The sequence below is a fragment of the Cervus elaphus genome, chromosome 25 (genome assembly GCF_910594005.1).
Source record: "Cervus elaphus chromosome 25, mCerEla1.1, whole genome shotgun sequence".
In the NCBI taxonomy this organism is placed as follows: Eukaryota; Metazoa; Chordata; class Mammalia; order Artiodactyla; family Cervidae; genus Cervus; species Cervus elaphus.
The window spans coordinates 8,636,006-8,660,852 of record NC_057839.1 but is presented as its reverse complement, the minus strand read 5'-3'; the positions used below and the strand labels follow the sequence as shown (position 1 = coordinate 8,660,852).

The window sequence follows — 24,847 nt, the reverse complement described above, 5'->3', positions numbered from 1 at the left end:
ATAGGAGAGCACGGAAATGACCACGTGAAGGTGAGCAAGGAGGCAGCCGTCTGCAGCTCAAGGAGACAGGCCTTAGGAGACCAACCCTGCCAACCCACACTTTGATCTTGGACGCCCAACCTCCAGAACTGTGAGGAACTAAATGTCTGCTGTCACAGCCACCTCACCTGTTGTATTTTGTTATGGCAGCCTGAGCAAACTAACATAGAACCATCTCAAAGAATGTTCCCAGAGCCACAGCGAGTAGCTAAGCACGTGGGAAACACCGCCGGGTGTGGTGAGGCGCTCCTAGGAGGGCGCACATCAGCGGCCCACAGAGACCCTCAGAGTGGGACCGGGCTGCGTTCAGACTCAGGACCCTCACCACCAAAGGGAGCGGAGAGACCAGAGGCTTCAGTAGTGGGTGCTGCATGACCCACGCCCAGACAGGGGAAGGGTGAGCAAAGCGACCCCCCCAGTACACATACAACGAGTGCCAGGGACCAGGCCAGATCAGCCATGCCAGCCTCAGCATGGCCCACAGCACGACAGCCGTGAGCAGACCCCGCCAGTCACAGTGTCACAGGGAGCGTGACTGGTACCCAGAGAGCCTCCGGGAAAGGGTGGGTGATCGGAAAGACTCTTTCCCCTAAAGAGACCGGTTCCATTCAGATGTGTTTCCATTTTTAAGCACCTCTGGCTGAGTAGCTGTGAGGCTTTCTGCCATATTTTTCTGCACCTCTGAATTATGATGGATTCACTGCCAACCAAACCCCGGTGTGACCGATAGGGAGAAGTCATCTATAAAGGAGATGGCAAGAAAAAATGACCTCAACTTGGTCAAAGCAATGAAGATGCTGAGGGCCTCCTAGCATGGAGTCTGGACTGCCTTGACATCCGCTGACAGTTCCAGGAGCCTTGATGGGACTTGGGTAGCACGAATCCTCTCTTGAGATGTGGCACAGACCCCAGGAGCCACATTATATGAGGTTCTGGTCAGTCTCACCAGAGGGCGAGTTCCAGTCTAACGGCTTGGAGGTCTTCCTGCTTTTTTTTCCATTTTTAAAAGAGCAGATGTTCTCCTGGGAAAGAGATATTTAGCTACCCAAACAAATCAGAGAAGTGGAGGAATGGAAATAAACCAGGCATCTGCCTGCCACGGTGGCAGCGCCCAAAGAAATCACATTGGCTGGAGAGGAGCATCCGGCCCCAAGGAGGGCGCGCAGCTTGGCACCGCTCCCGTACCGGGTGAGTGACGAATACGACTGTCTTTGTTCTGGTTCTCGACGTGAAGGACAGTCTGTGGGGTTATTTGTCTAGTTTGTTGACTCTCATAAAAGACATTCATAAATTTATTCTTAGTGCCAGGGGTGCTTACCGGTGTCAAAGTGGAGTCTTTTCAGACAGTTGCTCCGTGTTAAAACAAGCCACTCAGATGCATCTATAAATAATTGTCTGGGCTTCGTTTAGCTAACAAACGGCTTTTTTTCTTTTCTCTCTCTCCTCTCTTTTTAAAATCAACTCTAAAATGATTTCATAAACAACGGGAGGAATTTCCCATTAATATTAAAGTGTGTCTGGGTTGGTCATTTTAATAGAACTTTCCAGAGGGAACAAGCAGTCCTTCCATCTTGTCCATGTGAAATCTATTCCCTTTTCAGAATAAGATATTTGGCAGCCCAGCCTTGCTAGGACCAGTCATAGCTTCCCTTCCCCACCATCCTATGTCCATCTCTTTCGCTGCTTTGGCCAAAAAAGGAGGACAGCAAGGCTGTGGAGAGCAGCAGCCCGAGCCAGTCAGGAGAACGTGTCACCACCCCGAGGCCGCCATGCTTCCACTCTGACCTCAGACGTCCAGAATTTTACTTCTCAGGCTACCACCTACCTAGTCTAGAAAGGTAGAGCTACGTCTGTATCTGTTTCACGGATACAACAGAACTCCCCCTGCCAGTCTCCCGGGAAAACAGTGACTTAAAAGAAGGCAGATATTTATTTCTCTTTTACATAAAAGTAGTCTAGAGATAGACAGCTTAGGGTTGATGTGTGGCTCCACAGTTTCACCCTCTGTCTTTGCACTTCATCATCTTTGGCGTGTCACTTCCTGGTCCAAGATGGCCGTTCAAGTCCAAGCATCACGTCTGAATTCCAAATAGCCAGAAGAAATAGAAGATGAAAGGTATTCCTTGCCATTTAAGGTCACTTCCTAAATTACTACACACCACTCCTTCTTCTACTTCACTGGATAGAATGTAGTCAGATGACCTCATGTAGCTGCAAGGGAGGCTGGGACTTGCCAGGCAGTAGTGCTACTTGAAAGGGAAGAATGGACGCTGAGAGGTCACTCGTTATCCAATCCACACGATGACCACACGTGATCATCTCCGATAGAGTCCTCCACACCTACAATTCCAAAGCCCCCCGATCACAGTCCTGCCACTGTTCTTTTTTTAAAGAGCTTCATTTTTTGTCTAGCTTCTCTTTAAAACTCACTTTCAATCCTTCACTGTTTCTTTCTCAGAGTCAGAATTCTGACAAATTGCACGGCCAGACTGAATTCAAGCTCCGTTCTGACCAGGTCAGGATCCTGTGTTGTCTTAAACGGCTGCCCTGTGGGCCTTCTCCACAGGGCAGCCGTTTAAGACAGGTCTTAAGAAGCCAGGAATGGCAATCACCCCAGGAGGATCCCTGCAAGTACAACTTGAAAGCAAAACTGGAGTCTTGCTTCATCCCTGCTTCACTCAGGGAACACAAATCTTCCAGCCTTTATGGTCCACACGAGGGAAGGTGCCAAAGGCCGTGGGGAGGGCAGAGCTGCTCTGGCTGGGAGAAACAGTGAGCCCCATTGATGGGTGAAGCCGCTGCCTGCACCAGACGTGCACATGTCGTGGAGAGTCTCCTACTCCTCGGGTCCACCCTGGACTCTAAAGACCAACCACCGCAAGGACCCCACACCTTGCCTGACCCAGACGCTGCCCCTGCCTGGCCTTGTGGGAGTTCGGCAGACCATACATGGCCTGTGATTGCTGACCTCCTGTTGCCCTCCTGCCCTTCTGGAACATGTCACCAGTTCAGCGCAGTGCCTGCTCCACTGTGTACCAATTTCATTACTGTCACAGATAAACGCTGTTGAGCTTCAAGTGTCAGAACACGAAATCCTCCACATGAACTCTACCCACCCACCCTGCATGGATCACAGGATTAGAGCGAGTAGTAAAAGGATACTCAGCAGTTGTCAGAGAAATACGAGGTCGGAAAACTACAAGTAGGAATGGCAAGGGAAAACAAGCCACAAAGCAGCCTTGCTTAACCTGGGTTCAGCGACACACCAGGGCCACACAATGTCAAAAGGTGTTTCCTCGCCGCAAAAGCACGGTCAGTTAAGTTTGGAAACTGCCCTCACTAGAGATTCATACTTCAGCAAATTAAAGGCTCTGAGAAGGTCTGCAGTAAAGAAAGTTGTTTATTTCCTTATTTAGCCCAGCCTTTCCTAACCTGTTTAACCACTCTCTTTTCCTTCTGGAATGTCTATTACTGTCTCACGAAACCAATGTTCATCAGAATACTGAATGATGCACTAACGCACTGAGGGTCGCGGCTACGTCTCTGGCTCTGGAAATGAATCACCAGCATTCAAATCCCTGCTCCAGCAGTTTTTAGGGGTGTGACCTCGAGCGCATTACTAAGTCTCTTTGGCTTTAATTTCCTTGTTGGCAAAATGAGGATAAGAATAGCATCTGCCTCCTAGAGCGGTTATGAGGATTAAGTAAGCTAATGCATGTGGAATGCTGAGAACCGTTAGAATAAATGTTAGTGGTGATGATGACAATGATGATGATGATGAAGGAGGAGGAGAAAGGGAGGAGGAGGAGGTATGGAGAAGGAGAAAGAGAGTGAGGAGGAAAGGTGGTGGAGGGGAGGGGAAAGAGGAGGAAGAAGCTAGCAACCCTGTTATTCAAGGCTGGCTAGAGCCCACAAGTAAGTTTCTCCCAGGTGTCAGGATTCTGATTAAAATCATCTGTACATCTCCACTGCCAAGATATGAAAGCGACCTAAGTCTCTGACAACGGATGAACAGATAAAGAAGAGGTGGTATATGTCTGACTCTTTGTGACCCCATGGACTGTAGCCCGCCAGGCTCCTCTGTCCACGGAATTCTCCAGGCAAGAACACTGGAGTGGGCAGCCATTCCCTTCTCCAAGGGATCTTGCTAACCCAGCAATCAAACCCAGGTTTCTTGCATTGCAGGCAGATTTTTTACCATCTGAGCTACCAGGGAAGCCTATATATACATGTATGTACACACACACACACACACACACTGGAATGTTACTCATCCATGAAAAAGAGTGAAATTTTTGCCACTTGCAGCAACATGGATGGACCTGGAGGGCCTTATGCTAAGAGAAATGTCAGATAGAAAATATATAAATAAGTCATACAGAAATCCTGTATGATATCACTTGTATGCGGAATGTAAAAGTACAACAAACTAGTGAATATAACACAAAAAGAAGCAGACTCACAGACATAGAGGACACACCAGTGGTTACCAGTTTGGGAGTAGGGAGAAGGCACATAGGGATGGGGGAATGGGAGGTGCAAACTGCTGCGTGTAAGATCAGCTCTAGGATGCACGGTACAACATAGGGAACATAACCAACATTTTGTAACAACTGTAAATGGAAAGTAACCTTTAAAAGTTGTATTTTAAAAAAGCAACCGTATGTCTCCAGCATCCAGTCTCCTGGACGCTCCCAAAATGTTTGTTGAATGACTAGCAAACAGAAACCAGAAGTATGGCATAAGGAATCATGAAAAGTGACAGACTTTGGACAGCAACTGCAGGTAAAGAGCAAAGGAGAACTTCTCCCAAGGAAGAGAGCCACAGTTGTCCTCCCTAACACACTTACAGACCTCCAGGGGCCACCTGGAGTGTTGGACGGGATACCTATGTCTCACACACAGTGTGCCTTTTTTTTTCCCCCTTTCTTTTTCAGAGCTGATCTACAACATGTCCTGGGGTAGAATCAAGGCTAGTTAACAGAACTATTTGGATCGTGGGTCATTGGGGAAATCAATGAGCGATTATAGAGAGGGTCAGCAGGGAGAGAGGGGAAGAGGGAGAGCAGAGAGTCAGGGTTGTCGGGGAAAAGGCAGTCAGAAAGCAGAAGTGAGGAGGTGAAGAGAAGTCAAGTAGTGGCTACAGGGGCTGTGAGATCCTGCAGAAACCAGCCTCGACAGAGCAATAATCTCTTCTGCCCTCACCCCTTGCTTGCACCGACTCCTGCTCCATCCCCAGCACTGTGGATGCTTCAGTCCATTTTTATTCTTCCAGATACCTATCTGTGCATTCACACAGCCATCCCGCACACAGCCGTGTTTTACTTAAATGGTGGTAAAATTCACTTAGCGCCTACACCCTTTATCAGCCTGGGCGCAGCCCTGCCCAGCATGCGGGGTGCCGAGGCAGCAGGAGAGGGTCGCTGAACAGCTCCCTTTTGTCTCATTAGATCCCACTGTTCTCACAGCCTCCAGGACTCCCACGGTGTGGGCCCCCTGCAAGCCCACCTCTTCCCACCTGCAGCCCATCACTGCTCACCTGGCTCCCTCCATCCCAGCCTCCCTTCTCACCCTAGAACATCCCAGGCATTTCCCCAACTTACAGATTTCCCACTGGCTTTTCCCTCTACCTGGGACACTTTTCCCCCAGACCCCCTACTCCTGTGCCCACTCCCCAGCAAGGCCTTACCTCGGGTGCTACTGCCAACAGTTACCCCCACCCTCGTTCCCGTCCCCCTATCCTGCCCCAGCCTCTCCCCTTTCCATGGCACTTAGCCACCTTTAGTAGAGGACATCATTGGTTTAGTTGTTAGCTGACTGTTTACAGCCTGAACCCCACGGATGCATAAGCTCCACCAGACAGGCATCTTAGCTATTTTGATCACCAGTGCATCTTTTTTCTTTTCTTTTTTTTTTTTTTCCCCTTTATTTATTTATTTTTTTTCCAGTGGGTTTTGTCATACATTGATATGAATCAGCCATAGATTTACACGTATTCCCCATCCCGATCCCCCCTCCCACCTCCCTCTCCACCCGATTCCTCTGGGTCTTCCCAGTGCACCAGGCTCGAGCACTTGTCTCATGCATCCCACCTGGGCTGGTATTTTGATCACCAGTGCATCTTAAGAGCCTCCAACACACTCCTGATCTAACAGGAACGTGGTAAAAAGCATGGGAATGGACACATGGACGAATGGGCTCAAGGCAAGAAGTGACAAGTTACAATGTAAAGGAGACAATATTTGCTAATTCCCTGGTGGTCCAGTGGTTAGGACTTGGGACCTTCACAGCTGGGGCCCCAGTCTGATGCCTGGTCAGGGATCTGAGATTCTGCAAGCCAGGCAATGAGGCCAAAAAAAAAAAAGATGAAATTTCTGAACTCAAAAGAGAGAGGGGCTGGAGTGACCTCATCTGGATATTAAAGAAAGAGGTAGAAATTTGGGTCACTGAGATGGAGAAAGGGGTATTGAGAGACTGATACTCCCAAGATAAACAAAACGATGATTTTCTCTGGGGATAGGATTCTGAGTGATTTGTATTTTATACTTTGGCACTTGTGATATAATCACTCAGTCATGTCTGACCCTTGGCGATCCCGTGGACTGTAGCCCACCAGGTTCCTCTGTCCATTGGATTTTCCAGGCAAGAATACTGGAGTGGGTAGTCATTTCCTTCTCCAGGGGATCTTCCCAACCCAGGATCAAACCCAGTCCCCTGCACTGCAGGTGGATTCTTTATCGCTGAGCCACCAGGGAAGCCCCATTTTATACTTTATATATTTTCTATCATATATATAAATATAAATACATATAGTAATAGATAATATAACTATTACACTTTTATATTTTATATATGTAACATATATTTATATATATATATATATACATATATATACATTTATATATGTTACACCTCCATATAAGTTTCTGCCTGTCAATGTTGGAGACTCAAGAGACATGGGTTTGATCCCTAGGTTGGGAAGATCCAAGCAGAAGATCCAAGAAGAGGTGGCAAGAATACACAGAAGAACTATACAAAAAAAATCTTAATGACCCAAATAACCATGACGGTGAGATCACTCACCTAGGGCCAGACATCTTGGAGTGCAAAGTCAAGTGGGTCTTAGGAAGCATCACTACAAGGAATTCCAGTTGAGCTATTTCAAATACTAAAAGATGATGCTGGGAAAGTGCTACACTCAGTATGCCAGCAAATTTGGAAAACTCAGCAGCGACCACAGAACTGGAAAAGGTCAGTTTTCATTCCAATCCCAAAGAAGGGCAATGCCAAGAATGTTCAAACTACTGCACAATTGCACTCATTTCACATGTTAGCAAAGTAATGCTCAAAGTTCTCCAAGCCAGGTTTCAATGGTTTGTGAATTGTGAACTTCCAGATGTTCAAGCTGGATTTAGAAAAGGCAGAGGAACTGGAGTCAAATTGCCAATATCCGTTGGATCATACAGAAAGCAAGAGAATTCCAAAAAAACATCTACTTCTGCTTCATTGACTACATTAAAGCCTTTGACTGTGTGCATCACAACACACTGTGGAAAATTCTTAGAGATGGGAATAGCAAACCCTCTTGCTTGGTTTCAGGGCTGCTTCCCATCCCTGAATGCCTTCCATTGGAGCACCCACTTCATACATCACTGCACACAAATCTGAGGGATGCAACCGGAGATGTCAGGTGCAAACAGGCCAGGTGGGCTCTGAGCACTCCCAGAGGCCAAGGGGTGAGGGAGCCTGGAGGTCATTCTCCACCAATCCCCAGAAGATTCCACGCGGGGCACAGGCTGTTTCTTCTTCCCCTTCCTCCAGGCAGCCGTAGAGTAGACCGCCTCCAGAATACCCAGCACCCGGGTTGTCACATGAGAAGGGAAATCAGCCCAGCTCCCTGCCAGGGAGAAGAAGCATAGCAGGAGTGATAAGGGACTAAGGCACGAGGTCTCTCCTCCCCACTCTGAGCCCTGGACCCAAGGCCAGCCTGCACAATGCACTCTGATCCCTGCCCTCTTCCCCTTCCCCTGTCTGCCCTCACGGCCTCCAGAGATGCAGCAGTCACCAGTACCATGGGCCAGTGCCCTAGGATAGGCAGCTCTCCAGGCCCGTCTTGGATGGGCCCCACCATGCCATGAGCCAGGACCATACATGGGGCCCTCAAGTTCCTTCTGCTCCTAGGGACATGGGCAGCCACAGCTGAATTCCTACTTCTTTTGCTGCCACTGGATAAGCTTTGACTCTTGAAGGTGGTGACTCTACTGTGCCTCTCCAGATCTTGTGGACAAAATGACCACAGAGAGTGTATAGACCTCCCTCCAGCATCGAGTGGGCACTGATGCTTTTGTCTTCTCAAGAGCCACTCCCGCTCCTTCCAGTAAGATGTCGCCAAGGCCACATCACTCTGAAGGCTCCTCTGATGAGCAGGCAGCATGACAAAATAAATACACAGAACCTGGGCCACAGTGATTGGCTGGAGGGCAGACCCACGACCACAGACTACGCAGTGAGACCTGATGTGGCCTCGGGGGAAGGGAGATGCTTTCTGTCTGTTGGATGTCAAGCTGGGAGCACATAGGCCTAGAAAGGCCAAGAATCACCACGGGGAAGGTTTGTTCAAGAGTAAAGTCAATGCATCCTCTGCTCTGCTGCTGTTAGGATTCTGCTATTGTTGTTTTCTTCTGATTTTCTGTTTAAGCCGTTTGAATAGAGTTTTCCATCACTTGCAACTGAAAGCACAATAACCAACAACAATCCTGATGGATAAAATACAAGGGAGGAAAATGCCTCTCGCTCCACATGGCTTTGTTCAGGGCCCTTGCCCTTAACATCTAAAACAAAGGCAGTGGAGAAGCGATGGACAGATCTGGGTTCTGGGCAGAACACATCAAATTTACTTTGCCTTCAGCTTCCTTTCCACAGAAATCTCCTTCAAAGCTCAGTTTAAACCTCCAGGACACCAGCTCTTCTCTCCCCAGTCCTTGGGGATACCCTCCTGCTTCGAATTCCTGCAACATTTACCTGTCTGCACTGTTTACTGGTTCTCACACCTCCTTGACACTTTCAGGTCACAGGTCATGTATATGTGCTGTGTTTCCCCCACAAAACTCTTAAAAGGAGCAAACTACATTACCATATCCCAGGCACTGTGCTAGGAAACCCATTATATGCAGATTCCTATAGATCCACCTGTAATGCAGGAGACCTGGGTTTGATCGCTGGGTCGGGAAGATCCCCTGAAGAAGGGAATGGCAACCCACTCCAGTATTCTTGCCTGGGAAATTCCACGGACAGAGGAGCCTGTCGGGCTACAGTCCCCGGGGTCACAAAGAGTCGGACACGACTGAGCGACTAACACATAGACGCTCTCGGCCACCCTGCAAGTTATCATCTCTTTATCCCCATCCCAAAGAGGAGAAAGGGGAGCTGGCAGAAAATAAGTCGCTTGCCAGAACTCACCCAGGGGGACAAGACAGTGGGGATTCTTCGAGATGAGAAACTTCTGGGTCATACTGCTCTGCTCTGCAAACACATACCCTCAGCCCAGTGTTGTGTATTGCATATCAATTGCTCCCAAACATCTGCTGATGGATTCAACTATTATGAGAGGATTTGGGGAAGAAATAGGTCAGGCAAGAGGAAAGACCAGTGGCACGTGGGGTTCCTCTCTGGGCAGCCCAGGTCCACAAGTGGAGGAGAAACTCCCCAAAGAGGCTCCCCACGCCCACACCTATCTGCTGGGCCCAGCTCCACCCACCGCATGGAACCCCATTCACTGCCTGGCCACGAGGTGAGGCAGCCTTCCCAGGGAATCCCAACCAGCTCTTGGGAGCTGTGACGGCAGCTGGCTAATAGATGAGCAGTTCTCCTCTGGAACAGAAGAAATTCAGTTCCCATCAAGAGCATGAGACCCTAACCCTAACCCTCACAATGAGATGTCAATCTGGGACCCAGACAACCAACCCACTCCCTGCTACCCAAACCCTGAGCTGGACCCAAGTGTTAATTTTGTTATCAAGCAATGAAACAAACCAAAGTGTTTTTCCCCAGGAAAAAAAAAATAACAGACTAGTCTGAACCTGAGTTTAACCTGTATATTTTCGAAGACTACTGAACAGGGACAAAAATCAGACATCAAAATGTTCTGTGAATGAAACCTATATTCATCCAATCCAAATTCTTGACTCAGGCAGGGGCTTTTCTCCTCCCTGCGTGATTCTGTAGAGTGTGTAATTGTGTTCTTGGGAATTTGGTGTGAAGCATAGAGGCTGGCTTCTTTTAACTATGGTTTTAAAAAACGTTATTTTATTTTAACCTTCTAAAAACAAGAATCAGAAATTTTCAGAGTGTTCAGTTCCCTCTATTGAACGGATTGATAAAAGTTCAAGATGGATCCATTATAACAGCATAGCCTAAAAGCCTCATGGAAGAGGACCGAGTCTTGAGTCCTGGGTTCAATGGACCAGGTGACTTCGGGCACGGGACTCTGGAGCTGTGGTTCCCAGAAGTCAAGAGCATCGAGGGGCCCCTTGGGAGTGTCCCCTTTAAGAAGGCCTGACCCCCACAAAAGCATCTGACTCCAGATCTCATGCCCCAGAGGAGACAGCACTAGACTGTCCAATCTAATTCCACCCCAGACTCTGTCCTTGCTACTCACAGGGTCCCAAGCAGGAACCAAGAGTCTCAGAACCCCCCAGCCATAAACACATGCAGACTACACCAGTCCTGGAGCCTAAAGAAAGAGAATGCCACGCAGAGGATGGGGGGCTGACACCACTACCACCAGCTCAATGTACTGTCACAGCATAAACAAGTGAAAATGGTCATCCCACTGACCGAAGATCAACTACTTCTGTTTTATAAAGACCAAGGGCATCCAAATGGCTAACAGTAGTTACTTTGGGGTACAGGAACCAAGAGCAGGAGACAGAACTCTTTACACTCATATCCATCATTTGGGGCCTTCATAAGGAGCATGCATGCATTGCAATTATAGTGTTTAAAATAAAGGCTAAAAGCTAAGTATATGATAAAGGCAGAAACCACAGAGGGAAAGACTGATGGGCTTAACTGCACAAAACTGAAGAATATATTTGTAAAACAACAACAAAAAATAATCTTAAATTATGTTGGGGGAGAAAATACTTACAATATTAATAACAGTAAATATTTACTATCCTAACATATAAAAAGTACTTGAAGAAAAACCAAACTTTAAAAAAAAATTAGCAAAGGACATAAATAAGCAATTCACAAAAGAAGAAATACAAGTGGCTAATAAACATAAAATCTGCACTACTACTAATAATTGAGGACACACAATGAAAAGTCAGTTAACATTCTTTTCCTATCAAACTATCAAATATGTGTCAAAAAATTTTATACTTACTGATAAGAGGACAGACAGGTAAAGAACCTCATACACCATTCATAGGAGGGTAAACTGATAAAACCTTTTAGGAAAGCAATATTGCAAAGCCTATTAATAATTTTTAAAATATGCATAAACTTTAATATGGCTAATCTACTTCTAAGCATTTATCCCTAAGGAAAATCATCATGGCCAAAGATACATGTATTTGGATATCCAGTGAAGCACTGTTTATAAAAGCAAAAAGTTGGAAATAGCCTCACTGTCCAAACAATGAAGAATTGGTTTAATATATTATGGCATTATACAGAGGGAATAACCATGCAAATATTAAAATGATGATAGAGAAAAATATGAAACAACATGAAAATGTTCTTGATATATGAAGTGAAAAACACTGGTTACAAATGGTTTGTACAATATGAACCCTCATTTATAAATAAATAGAGCTATATATCCACATTGAATGTTTAAATATCTGATCATAGGCTATTTTAATTTTCTCCTTTCTGCATTTTTTGGAATTAAAAATCTGTATTTTTTAAATAAAAAATACCCAGTGCCGACACACATCCAAGAATCATTTTTAAGTAATCAATTAGGAAGCAAACATCTTTAACTCAACAAGTTAAGAACCAAAGACATATCAAATAAGATAAAGTAGTATCAATTGTTCCAAATAACCCCTCCAATTAATCTTCTATGCCTTTTTAAGACCACAGAATCTGAGTTCATAGATGAAGTCATTGCATTGCAAAACTTGCTGGATCAGGACAACATTCTAGAGTCATAACCTACTCTCACCCACAGAAAAGAAGACAAGAAGCTTGCTCCCTTGTTTTCTTAGAAGAAAACAATTGCATCTTGAAAAGATGGAAAGGCTGAAGCCAGATTTCACAGGGTTCTAGGACCAGGATGGTTTGGTTCTCCTATAGCATTGCTTCATGCCAGTGTGAAATTCAGAGTTTCGGAGGAAGAAAGAGGTATACTTGAAGAGCAAATGCTATTCACAAGCTGTGAAATACTGATGTGCAATGCTAGGAAAAGAGATCAAATAGCAACTGGGGAGATTTATCTGTGGTGTTCTGCCTAGCTCTTCTGAGGCTGGAATACACACACCCCACACCTGGCACATAGGAGTTGCTCAGTAAATACTGATTGGATAATGTTGGAGGTGAATGTCACTAGCTTCTTAACTTCTCTTTGACCATGCTCTTTAGCCGGAAATATCTTCCCTCTCAGTGAGGGCCAGCACAAGACATTTAGGCCACAGAACTATGACTTTCAGGACAACACAGCAGCTCAGTTAAGGGGAAAGTCAGACGTATGAGAAAGTATAAACAGGATGCTAACGGATTAATCCACTAACATTACTTCTCCACTGTCTCTCAGGAGATCCTCCTAAACAGGTGCTAACTTCCAGAAATTACAATTGACAAATCCATGAATACTCCTTGTAGATACATCCATGTGCTGGAAAGAAGGTCTCCTTGGTTCATTCAAGTCTTTGGGGCAAGTCAGAAGGACACAGTTTTCATTTATATATGACTTTTTATTGTAATCTAATGAAGATTGTCCGCATTCCAGAATGGCAACCTCCCTTAATATTGTGTCATTGATCTTTCTCCGAATTCAGATAACAGCTCCTTTTGATCTTTGACCTAACATATAGAAAGAATTTCATGTCTAACATTATCAATTTTTTATGAATAACGGGACTGTAAAAGAAATTTCTCTTCACTGGCTTTTAACCACCCTGGGGATTTTCTCCCACTGTTTGTGCATTTCCTACCAACCAAACCACAGACGGTTCAGATGGCTGATGAACACAGTACATCACCTCACTTGGAAACGATCTGCAGCAGGACCTCTCTTAACCATAATTCTTAGAGAAGGAGGTGTTTTGTTTTCTTTTTAGAGTTCTGCTTGGCAGATAGTTAAAGAGAAAACTTCCCAAGGGAAAGTTTTTGTACATAAGGTGGGTTTCAGAAGGCCTTTGGAGGAGATCAGATGAAAGTTTCTCCAACATGAAGATGTTAAGACACTACTGCTAGTAAATGCCTGCAGAATGGGATCACGCTAGTATATTAAAGGTCTCGGTCTTGAGCAGTGGTATTAAGGAAGAGGACAGATAAAGACCTGTGATCAGAGCCGAGGGAGGACATTCAAAATCACAAAGTCAAAACTTCATCCACATCCCTCTGTCCCAAACTGTGATGCCCATATTTAGTGATCAGACTTGTTTTGGTAAGCAACAATCATTGACTGTAAACTGTTTAAAAACCATTTTACTAAAAGAATAGAGTTTGTTGTATACATGTCCTTTGTCCAACCCATGATGCTTGCCATTTTCGGCTGGAAATCTGGTTTATGCTATTTATACAGAGATTTATGTAACTTTCAGATGACTTTTGTATATATTTGTGTGTGTCTGTTCCCTCTTGTTTTGCATATGGCCAGCACTGAATATATGTTTGCTGTAGAAAGAGATAAATGAATGGCTGCCTTCGGAAAGCAAACATTTCCAAACATTTGGCCACAAAACTGGGGGAATTGCTGATGATCTGATAGGCTATGAACCTGATCCACTTTCATACAACCTGAAGGATCCCATCTGGAAACCTCCCCTCGAGAAGACCAAAAAGTACATAAACAAAGCAGAAAAAAGAAGTGGACCTACTGGTAAGTTTCAGAAATTAGGAATAATGTTCACTTTCTTCCAGCTCATATCCAAAAGGGTCCTTGGACCTCTCTCCAAACCCCACCCTGTGCTCAGTGGAGGGCCCGGATGAGAGGGTCAGCCCTTAGCCGGCACATCAAATAGAGGACCATGGTGGTGGTTGAGGGCCAGGCCACAGAATAACCACTGACTTCTCTTGGCCCACTTCTCATCACATCTCAGGGATGACACTCCAGATGCACAGAGGGTCAGTGGAAGGACAGGTGGCAGTCCACATCTCCAGGGCAAAGCTGGATTCCCTGTGGTGACAGGCAGGCTCACCACTGGACAGATGCAACATCATTTTAGGTGGAGCTTCACTGCACATTTACTGTTAAAGCAATTATACACTTTTTTATGTTATTAATTTATATTCTCCAGGAAAATTATAGCTAATCCAGGAAACACTGCTTCAGAAGAGCACCATCGAAGATGACACTCCACCAGCGTCTCTTTCAAAAGTGTTTTCGAGGCCAAGGTGCAGCTGGGAACAGAACTCTACATCCCCAGCTTTGGGGCTTCGGGGTCTTTGGTTCTGTCAGTCCTCCCCCTCCTCCAGATCCCCAAGATCCTACAGACAGCATGGAGTTAAGCCAGTACACAGGTTTGGGAGAGACTACAAACCATAGAGGTATAAGTAGAGCAGCGCGTGAAGGCTCCGAGAGGGTTTGTGGTTTACAAAAACAGCCTGTTTATCTTGGTTTCACCTTTTTTTCACATCTTGCATATTATTATCATGGACAGAGGAGCCTGGTGGGCTATATAGTTCATGGGGTGGTAAAAGAGTTGGACACAACTTAGCGACTAAACAACAACAAAACAACAATATTATTATCCCACTGGACACAACTTGCAAGTGACAGCTCCACATTTTCTAAAGTCTACTTACTTTGGGGTAAAATCTGACCATAAGAAAGCTGACAGTGTGGACCAGAGTGTTTGGGGTTCCTGGATAATCGTTTTTACAGGATGGGCCGTGCTTACATGGCAACTGCCTCAATGGAGGGTTTTTTTTTCCTTAATCTTTATTGCAGATAAAGTTATTTCCATAATTAAGGATAACTGCTTTACAGAACTTTGCTGTTTTCTGCCAAATATCAACATGAACGCACTGCTCCATGTACAGCAGTGCTGGGGTAAGGAAGTCTTCAACCATCATACCATGTTTCCTCCATGAAAACCTAGGGTAGAAACCAGCCTAGCCTCAGTTCCAGTAAGTCCCCTGCTTCTCCTAAGCATGCTGACGTGGTCTAATGATGGACAGCATGAGTCGTCTTGTGGCCCTTATTTCCCTCTTTGCTTTGACCACCACAAAGCTCAAAGCCAAACCTGTAGTCCACCTTCAGAAACTGTGCAGAACTTCAAAGCTCAAATGTCTTTGCCAAGTCTATCTCAGACATGTTCTTATCGTCTTACCCTTGTTCCTCTTCACCCCGCAATCCTTATTTACATAGGTTGTCCCACCATTTTCTATGTGTTTGCTACAAGGTGTCCTAGATACAGAAGGGGTGGATTCATACATGTTTTGACCCTTGTTTCACTCCATGAAGACCGAGCAGGGAAGAGCATCTGGGCCCTGGGATGGGAAAGGCCTGTCTGCACATAGGAAGACAAACATCCTGTTTGTTCCATGGAGAAACATTTTGCATTTTTACATGGTTTACTTTTTATACTTTTGGTAGATTGTGGTTTTCCGAAATTATTTGTTTGGGTGTAAATCACTGAAAGTGCTGTTTGTACACTGCTTGTCTATTTTAGCTTTAAAAAAATATTCTTGAGTACTTAGAGCCTGGATCTACATGTAGCCTACCTGCCCTGCAAATAAAAATAGTTAGGCTACCTCTCTGAAGATCTCAGAAGCCAATCTAGCCCCTCTTCCCTACTTTCAGCCGATGGCAACATCTGACACAAGTGAAACGTGGCGCACAGGCTGAGACGTCCTCCTGGCCTTGCGTTCTCACCAGAACCCTCAGCTCCCAGCAACTGTGGCAGTTTTACCATTTATGTACCACCCCATAGAAGGCATGAAGGTATACATCTAATCTTTTATGCAATCAATAGGCTAGTATTGGGACTGCCCTGCCGGTCCAGTGGTTAAGACTTTGCGTTTCCACTGCTGGGGCACAAGTTTGATCCTTGGCCAGGGAACTAAGATCTTGTATGCTGTGCAGCACAACCAAAAAAAAAAAAACACTGACAGAGTATTTCCTTACAGAGACTGTGTTTCGTTCCTTCCATGACCACAGCCTTGTCTAACTCAATGAAACTAAGCCATGCCGTGTGGGGCCACCCAAGACGGCCAGGTCGCAGTGGAGAGGTCTGACAGAATGTAGTCCACCGGAGCAGGGAATGGCAGACCACTTCAGTATTCTTGCCTTGAGAAGCCCATGAACAGTATGAAAAGGCAAAAAGATAGGACACTGAAAGATGAACTCCCCAGGTCAGTAGGTGCCCAATATGCTAGTGGAGATCAGTGGAGAAATAACTTCAGAAAGAATGAAGGGATGGAGCCAAAGCAAAAACAACACACAGTTATGAATGGGACTGGTGATGGAAGCAGGGTTCGATGCCATAAAGAGCAATACTGCATAGGAACCTGGAATGTTAGGTTCATGAATCAAGGCAAATTGGAAGTGGTCAAACAGGAGATGGCAAGAGTGAACACTGACATTCTAGGAATCAGTGAACTAAGATGGACTGGAATGGATGAATTTAACTCAGATGCATATTAAAAAGCAGAGACATTACTTTGCCAACAAAGGTCCATCTAGTCAAGGCTCTGGTTTTCCCAGTGGTCATGTATGGATGTGAGAGTTGTACTATAAAGAAAGCTGAGCGCCAAAGAATTGATGCTTTTGAACTATGGTGTTGGAGAAGACTCTTGAGAGTCCCTTGGACTGCAAGAAGATCCAACCAGTCCACCCTAAAGGAGATAAGTCTTGGGTGTGCATTGGAAGGACTGATGTTGAAGCTGAAACTCCAATACTTTGGCCACCTGATGCGAAGACCTGACTTATTTGAAAAGTCCCTGATGCTGGGAAAGATTGAGGGCAGGAGGAGAAAGGGATGACAGAGGATGAGATGGTTGGACAGCATCACCGACTCAATGGACATGGGTTTGTGTGGACTCCGGGAGTTGATGACGCACCGGGGGGCCTGGGGTTCTGCGGTTCATGAGGTCGCAGAGTCGGACACGACTGAGCGACTGAACTGAACTGAACTGAACAAGTAAAGGTGAGTATAGTTATCTCCAACGGCCAAGAAGAAAATCCAGACTTGGACAGTTCAGGAGCTTGTCCTCTTTCTGTCAATCCCGCAGTAAGTGTCGGGGAAGTTGGAAGGGGTGAGAAACTAAAAATTTAGCTCAGAAGTCAAGGAGCTCAGGTAGAAGGTAGCATGAAATTAACTCATGGACTATTTCTTCAATGTCCCTGCCCGCTTTCTTCAGCTCCCTTCTTTCATTCTAAAACTCCCCTTTCTATTCCATCTTCCTCTCCCCAGAAATCTAGCAAGAGGCCTCAACTGTCACTCTTCTCCTCTGGCTCCAGACCTCCTAACACGTCTTTCTCTCTCAGCCACAGTCCCTGTCCTTTCTTTCCACTCTCTGCTTCAAGCTCAAGGGCTTTGGTGGGAGAGCAGTGTGATAGGTTAAGTCTACTACACTAACCCTTTTTCTTTTTTCCCTAATATTACTTTATTTTAAATTTTATTGGAGCATTAGTTGATTTACAGTGTTGGGTTAGTTTCAGGCATACAGCAAAGTGACTCAGTTATACACATACATACATAAGTTCATTCCTATCACAGAAAAAACAAGCAAAAATGGGCAGAAGATCTAAAGGAACATTTCTCCAAAGAACACATACAGTATCCTTTTCTTAATGAATGTTTTCTCTCTGAAAGATTTGCATTTTTAAAAAAGACCATGGCAGCCACACCTTAACGGTAAAGAATCTGCCTGCAAAGCATGAGACTCAGGTTTGATCCCTAGGTTAGGAAGATCCCCTGGAGAAGGGAATGGCAACCCACTCCAGTATTCTCGCCTGGAGAATTCCATGGACAGAGGAGCCTGGCGGGCTGCAGGCCTTGGGGTTGAAAAGAGTCAGGCAGGCACGAATGTGCAACTAACTCAGTCGTGAGTTTCAGTCGGAGCTGTTGGGGCCACAGGGCAGCGTGACGGGGGCCCCTGAGGGGCGGGGTTGGATTTACCTCCAGTCGGGCCTGTGGGGTTTATGGGATCTGTGCTCTCCAGGCTGGGCCAAACATCTGGCTGATGAGGGAAGAATAAGGCCGCCCTGTGTCTGATTCCAGGACTCCTTGTATTCCCGTTGAGAGTGTGAGCTTACGGAGCTCACACTTTCAGTGTGAAGGAGCTCGGGTACAAGGGAGCATGAAATTAACTGATGGACTATTTATTTGATGTCCCTGCTCCCTCTTTCTTCAGCTCCCTTCTTTCATTCTAAAACTCCCCTTTCTATTCCATTTTCCCCTCCCCTTCACTTCACTTTCAAGCAGGAAATTGAGGCAATATTCCAAGCTGCAGCAGGCTTCCAGGGGCCCTGACTCCCCTTGCCCTGGGAAAGCCTGAAGCCGTGCGAAAATGAGGAGGCCCACCCCCATGTCCTCCACCAGGGCCCAGTCACCTTTGATGACTGGTCTGTGACTAAGGAGAGAGCCGTCACTGATGGGGAAGAACCTGGGGAAGGGTCTGCAGCTCAGAACCGCAAGGGTTGCAGCCCAGAGGGGCTGCCCTCACTGGCCCACCTGGGCCACACTGCACCAGACCCAATGGTTCACCCTTCCCCGGGAACCCAGACATGCCTCCGACAGGTGGCCCATCAGAAGGCCGGCCTGCATCGGGAGCCTGGGGCTCAACCTCTCTGCGCCTCCTGATTTCCTTGGCCGGTGAGTTTCCAGTTGGCAGCCTCGGCGCAGGACTCCCAACTGCCCCACCCCCTAGTGGAGACAGCCAGCCACGCGCCTCCCGCGGCCGCCGCCCGGACCCTGCGGCCTCCAGCGGCTGGGTTCAGCGAGCCTGCCTGGAAAGGAGCGGAGGCCCACGGGGCACAGGGGCTGCTCCCCGCGCTCCCCCAGGGCCTCTGACGGCCTGCACTCAGAGCTTTCTGGCCTACCCCATCCACGCCAAGGCTCAGATTGTGAGCAGTCAAATGTGAATAAAAATGGAACGTGTGTCCATAAACTCACACTCTCAGCGGGAATACCAGGAGTTAGGGGACTCCCAGACACTGGGCGGCCTTATTCTTCCCTCATCAGCCAGATGTTTGGCCCAGCCTGGAGAGCACAGGCCCCATAAACCCCGCAGGCCCGACTGGAGGTAAACCCACCCCCGGCCCTCAGGGCCCCGACAGGATGCCCCGTGGCCCCAGCAGTTCTGAGGCTCCGAGGAGGCAAAGCGCTCTCCTGGAGGAGTCAGCCTAACACCCCAGCTTTGCAGCTTATGGGGAGGAATCTGTGTTTGGTGCAGGGGGCAGCTTTTAGTTTGTCTGTTGAATTCCTGTACACTGACCAAAATATAAGAAAATTCCACTTAGAATGCCTTAGCTGGATGAACATTTGTGCTCCGTGACTCACTCTGATACAGAGTTTCGAGGAAAGGTGATTGGGGCTAGGATGAGGCAGCCTGTCCCACACGGAGGAGAGGCACAGAAGAACATTCCAGGCATTCGCCAGGGTCACCTGTTCCTCTAACATGAATCACTGGCCTGGGACGGAAAGGTAGGTAAGTCCCCCAGACCTGGCCCCCACAGAAGCTCCCCTGGTCTAGTGGGGGAGACAATGAGAGGAAAAAAATAAAAAGGACTGCTGCATTTATGACTATCCCCAGTCCAGGAGTGAACTGCACGGTGGGAAGTTCAGAGGGGGTGGCATTTTGTTCAGAGTCTCGAAGAAGGAGAAGAAATCTCCTCGGGATTTTTTTTTAGAGGTACCCTCATCCTTCCATAAATATCCCTAACAGACTCAGTGCTCCATGGCAGGCCAAGAGGAAGTCTTTGGTTCCAGGGTGCCCCCTTCCTGAGTCCACTTCCCCTAGATCAGGGAGAGAGATGAGGCAAGCAATGGAGCCACTAGCAAGAAGGAGGATGGCCCCAGGGCACCAAGTCCAGACCCCAGATGTTTGGGAGAGTCTCTAGAACATTTTTATTGGAGTATAATTTGGGGTATAATCGTTTTACAATGTTGTATTCGTTTCTGCTATACAATGAAATGAATCAACTATATGTATACATAATCTCCTCCTTCTTGCATCTCCCTCCCCTCTAGAACATTTTTAAATTAGTGCTATCATTTAAAAGTTGGACTATTTCACATAAAAATTACCTTGAATTTTTCTCTTCTCTGAAAAAAAAAAAACTGGAAGGTATGGTGATGTTTAAAAAAAATATTACTCGTTCAGTCGTGTCCAACTCTTTGTAGCCCACCAGGCTCCTCTGTCCACGGAATTCTCCAGGCAAGAATACTGGAGTGGGTAACCATTCCCTTGTCCAGGGGATCTTGCCAGCCCAGGGATCAAACCCAGGTCTCCTGCATTACAGGCAGACTCTTTACCATCTGAGCCACCAGGGAAGCCCAAAATACTGGTACCATACTCTAGCCTGGCAGCTCTAGGCTGGAGCTGCTCTTCCTCATATCTTCACTCTACCTGGAGCCCTGTAGGAGCTGCCCGCATCAAAGGGTACATGTACCAGTTAGCCTTTGCTCCATAAGAAACCACCCCAAAGCTTAGTGGCTTAAAACAATTGTTTATTAGCTACCATTCTGGATGTCAGCAGTTTGGCCTAGGCCCAGCTAGTGTTTCTTCAGTTGGTCTCTCCTAGACTTGCATCCACGGCTGCAACCAGAGACTGACAGGTGTTAGACTGTCCTCCACATGGCCTGTCAAGTAGGTTAGCTCAGTGCTTCTCCATCAGCAAAAGAGGACAAGCCTCAATAGGCAAGCATTTTTCCAGCATCTGCCTACATGCCTTGTATTAACGTCCAGTTGCTTAAAGCAAGACGCAAGATCAACCAGATTCAAGGATCAGGGAAATAGATTTTTACCTCCTGATAGGAGATAAGCTACAAAGAATATGTGGTTATTTTTTTCAAGAGCTCTCCAGTTCACCAGAACCCCAACCATGCAGAAACCTGCAGAAACCAGGGGTCACTTCTTCTTGAACCTGAGCTGCTGGTTTCCTTACATCTGATCTTCCTCAAAACTTCACTCTACCTGGAGCCCTGTAGGCATCCAACTTCAGGAACTAAGCCTAGAACTCTTATCTTTTAACTTGGCTCTGAACAAGAATGCCTGACCCTTCACTCATGCACATGGGAAAATGAAATAGGTTGCATGAAAATAAAACCCAGAAAGAGGATCCAAAGTAGGTGACTCTGCTCAGTGATGCCAAAGGAAGACCAGGATGGTCAGGACCTCAGGTGCTGAACAAAGCCGGGAGAGCATCAGGAATGCTGAGACAGACCAGAGCGTCAGGCAAGAAAGACATGATCGTCGAGGGTGAGGGCATGACGCATGACAAGGTTTACAAGGCAGCCCCTGGAAGAACTCACAAAGAGGACAACTGCAGACAGAAGAGAAGAGAAGACTCCTTTTTCAGAGTCAATTCTCGGCAAACTGGCTCTGCAACAGAGCATTCAGAGGCGGCAGGGAGCCAAGCCTGGTGTGTCCGGGAAGCGCTGGTGCCCTGCACTCTACCCTGCAGGGCTCGTGAGGGACCCAGAAGATTGCAAAACGGGATGCTTGAGTCTCAGTGAGTAGACGTTCCCGGACACAGTACAGGACGTCTCCAGATGACACAGGAGGGTGACTGAGGAGGGCTTGGTGCACGAGGAGGACACGGGCAAGTTCTACCAGAATCAACAGGCAGCAACCGTTACAGTGAAAATGGTTGCCCTTCCCCCTTTCATGAGAATTGTGCAGCTTTGGTTCCCAAGGGTACAAAAGTATGTCTGAAATTAATAAATGTCTTAAAATGAGACAAGAATTCATATGCTAAAATTCACATTGCCCTGAAATGCACATCACCCCTGATGCCGTATTCTTGACAAAAATGAATGAATCTAATCAAGTCTTTACACTTCAGTTGTAGAACACAGGAACTACTGGGGAGAAAGGAACAGGTAAAGCAACACCATGAAGAAACACTCAGACATTCAGAATTCCTACGACTCAATTGGCCTATCTTGTCGTGGTTATTTTTTTTTTTTTTTGTCATGGTTATTTAAAAAGAAGGGATGCAGTAAATGTTCTAGAATGAAACTAAAGAGATATATCAAGCAAATGCAATGCAGGAACACTGATTGGATTCTAATCCCTAGAGAATTAAAATCCCAGCCATAAAACACATTTAGGGGAATAACATGCATTGGATATTAAATTATATTATTACTATTAAATGATTGCATATTAATGATAATAATGATATTTCTTAGGCATGACAATGATATTGTATACATGCAGGAGAGACTTCTTAACTTAGGAGATGAATGATAGAATATTTAAGCTTTGTGCCAGTCGTTAAAAATATTGTCTCTTGGCCCCAAACTCACCCTCTTGGCCTTGTGACGCTGGGTTTCGGACACTGCAAACCACATGAAAGGATCTGCCAAAAGGGGATGCTAGAGAGAGAGCATGAAAGGCTGGAGGAGGAAGGGACTTGCTGCTTCCCATCTGCTTCCCATTCCAGTACTGCCCCTCAGCACTGCTTCTTCATCTCCATACAGGACTGCCTTCCTACAGCAGCCATGAAGTCCAGCCCCACAGAGACACCAGCACCTTTGAACCAGCCCCCACTCAGAGGTCTGGCTCCCAGGGCCATAACTCAAGGGACCAGCACCAGCAGACCCTTGACTTCAGACAGGAGACTCTCAGCAACAGGGAGCCCTCTTGTAGAAATCTGGTTTAACAACCCTAATCTTTGTCCCTTAGGCCACCAGCCCAAAGGACAGTAGCTGCTTCCTGAAACTGCCTCCTCCATAATCTCCAGGAGTCCTCATGTTATTTTTCTGGTTACCCAGTTAATAACATATTTAGTACGGGCTTCCCAGGTGGCCACAAGCGGTAAAGAACCTGCCTGCCAATGCAGGAGACATAAGAGACCTGGGTTCAACCCCTGGGTGGGGAAGATCCCCTGGAGGAGGAAATGGCAACCCACTCCAGTACTCTTGCCTGGAGGATCCCATGGACAGAGGAGCCTACAGTCCATAGGGTCGCAAAGAGTCGGACACAACTGATGCGACTAAGCACACACAGCATAGTTAAGTCATTATAGTAAATTCTCTCCACTCAAATAGCAGGTTGGTTTCTGTTTCCTGACTAGGTGAAGTGCAATAACGTTTGCTACTTGCTTTAAAAAGATTCAGTCTAAAGGAAAAAACATATAAATATATGTATAGATATTACATACACATAGAGAAGCATATATTGAGACAAAGGAAAAGAGACAAAAGTGTTGAACCTAGGTGGTAAGTACAGGAGTGTTCATTGTATTTGACCTACCTTCACTTCTCTGTGACCATAAAATTTGTTATGCTAAGGATTTCCCTGGCAGTCCTGTGGTTAGGACTCCATGCATTCACTGCAGAGTGCCTGAGTTCAATTCTTAACTGGAGAACTAAGATCTCACAAGCCACGCAGCATGGTAAAAAAAAAAAAAAAAGAGAGAGAGAGAGAGAAAATAAGGACAATAATACCTAACTCATGATACTGTTAGAAATCAGTTGAGATACTCATTAGAAAAAAAAAAAAAAAACCAGTTTTCTATTTTCCCAAGTACATCTGCAGCCCCCAAAGCCATGCACCCCAAGAAGTCTGGGTCCTGCTGGTTTGGCCTTCCTGGAACAGAGGAAGCATGTGGGTATGTGAGCCTTAAGCCAGCACCTGCCAACAGCGGCTGCACCTGTAGTCATCCGCCGAGACCCTGACTTGACAGAGAATCTGGGCCTGGGGGGATTTCACAGGTCATGTCAGATGATTACAGCAGAAGAAAAATCTGTGCCTTTAAGTCGAAGACAAAGAGGGCATTTCAGAAACTTTCCTAAGAAATCACATCAACAATTATGATCGTCCCCATCAGTTCCAAACCTTTGACCTGAACCCCTCATGTTCCAGATGAAGCCACTTCTTTCTCTTTCCTCCCACAAAATCCCCTTTTACTATGAAAGAAGGCCTCTCCTATACCTTATTAAATGACCCTGCACCCATCTCTTGGCAGAATGTCATCCAAGCTCTTTAACCATCTTCCTTGTTCTTTCTTTTTTCAAAATTTCTTTGGGTCCAGTCTCACTAAGATACAGCTGACATCTAACATGGCGTTAGCTTAAGGTATACAACATATTGGTTTGATGTATGTATACAACACAAAATGATTCCTGCCGTAAGACATTGCTATTTCTTTCTATTTATTTGTTTTTGTCTGTGCTGGGTCTTCATTGCTGCACAGTCTTTCGTTGCGGCAGTGGGGGTTACTCTTCAGTGTCGTGTGTGATTTCTCGCTGCGGTAGTTTCTCCTGTTGTGGAGCATGGGCTCCAGGGCGCGCAGGCTCCAGTAGTTGCGGTTCCCGAGCTCTGGGGCACAGGCTCAGTAGTTGGCAGGCTGCTGCACGGCATGCGGGACCCTCCCGGACCAGGGATCAGACCCGAGTCTCCTGCACTGGCGGTGGATTCCTCACCACTGAGCCACCAGGGAAGCCCAGACATCATT

General features: G+C 46.4%; 1 protein-coding gene across 15 annotated transcripts in view; it reads right to left on the bottom strand.

Moving 5' to 3' along the window:
- LOC122683788 overlaps positions 1-24,847 on the bottom strand; it is a 267,413-nt gene that overhangs the window by 176,462 nt on the left and 66,104 nt on the right. Inside the window, exon 4 of one of the 15 annotated variants that reach the window (XM_043887629.1) lies at positions 7,500-7,936. The exons of 13 other annotated variants lie outside the window; for them this stretch is intronic. In XM_043887629.1, coding sequence (XP_043743564.1) covers positions 7,689-7,936 — 248 coding nt within the window. In that variant the 3' untranslated portion in view covers positions 7,500-7,688. Of the gene's footprint in view, positions 1-7,499; positions 7,937-22,791; positions 23,759-24,847 lie in introns of those variants that run through there. One more of the 15 variants, XR_006337822.1, reaches the window with a different exon arrangement.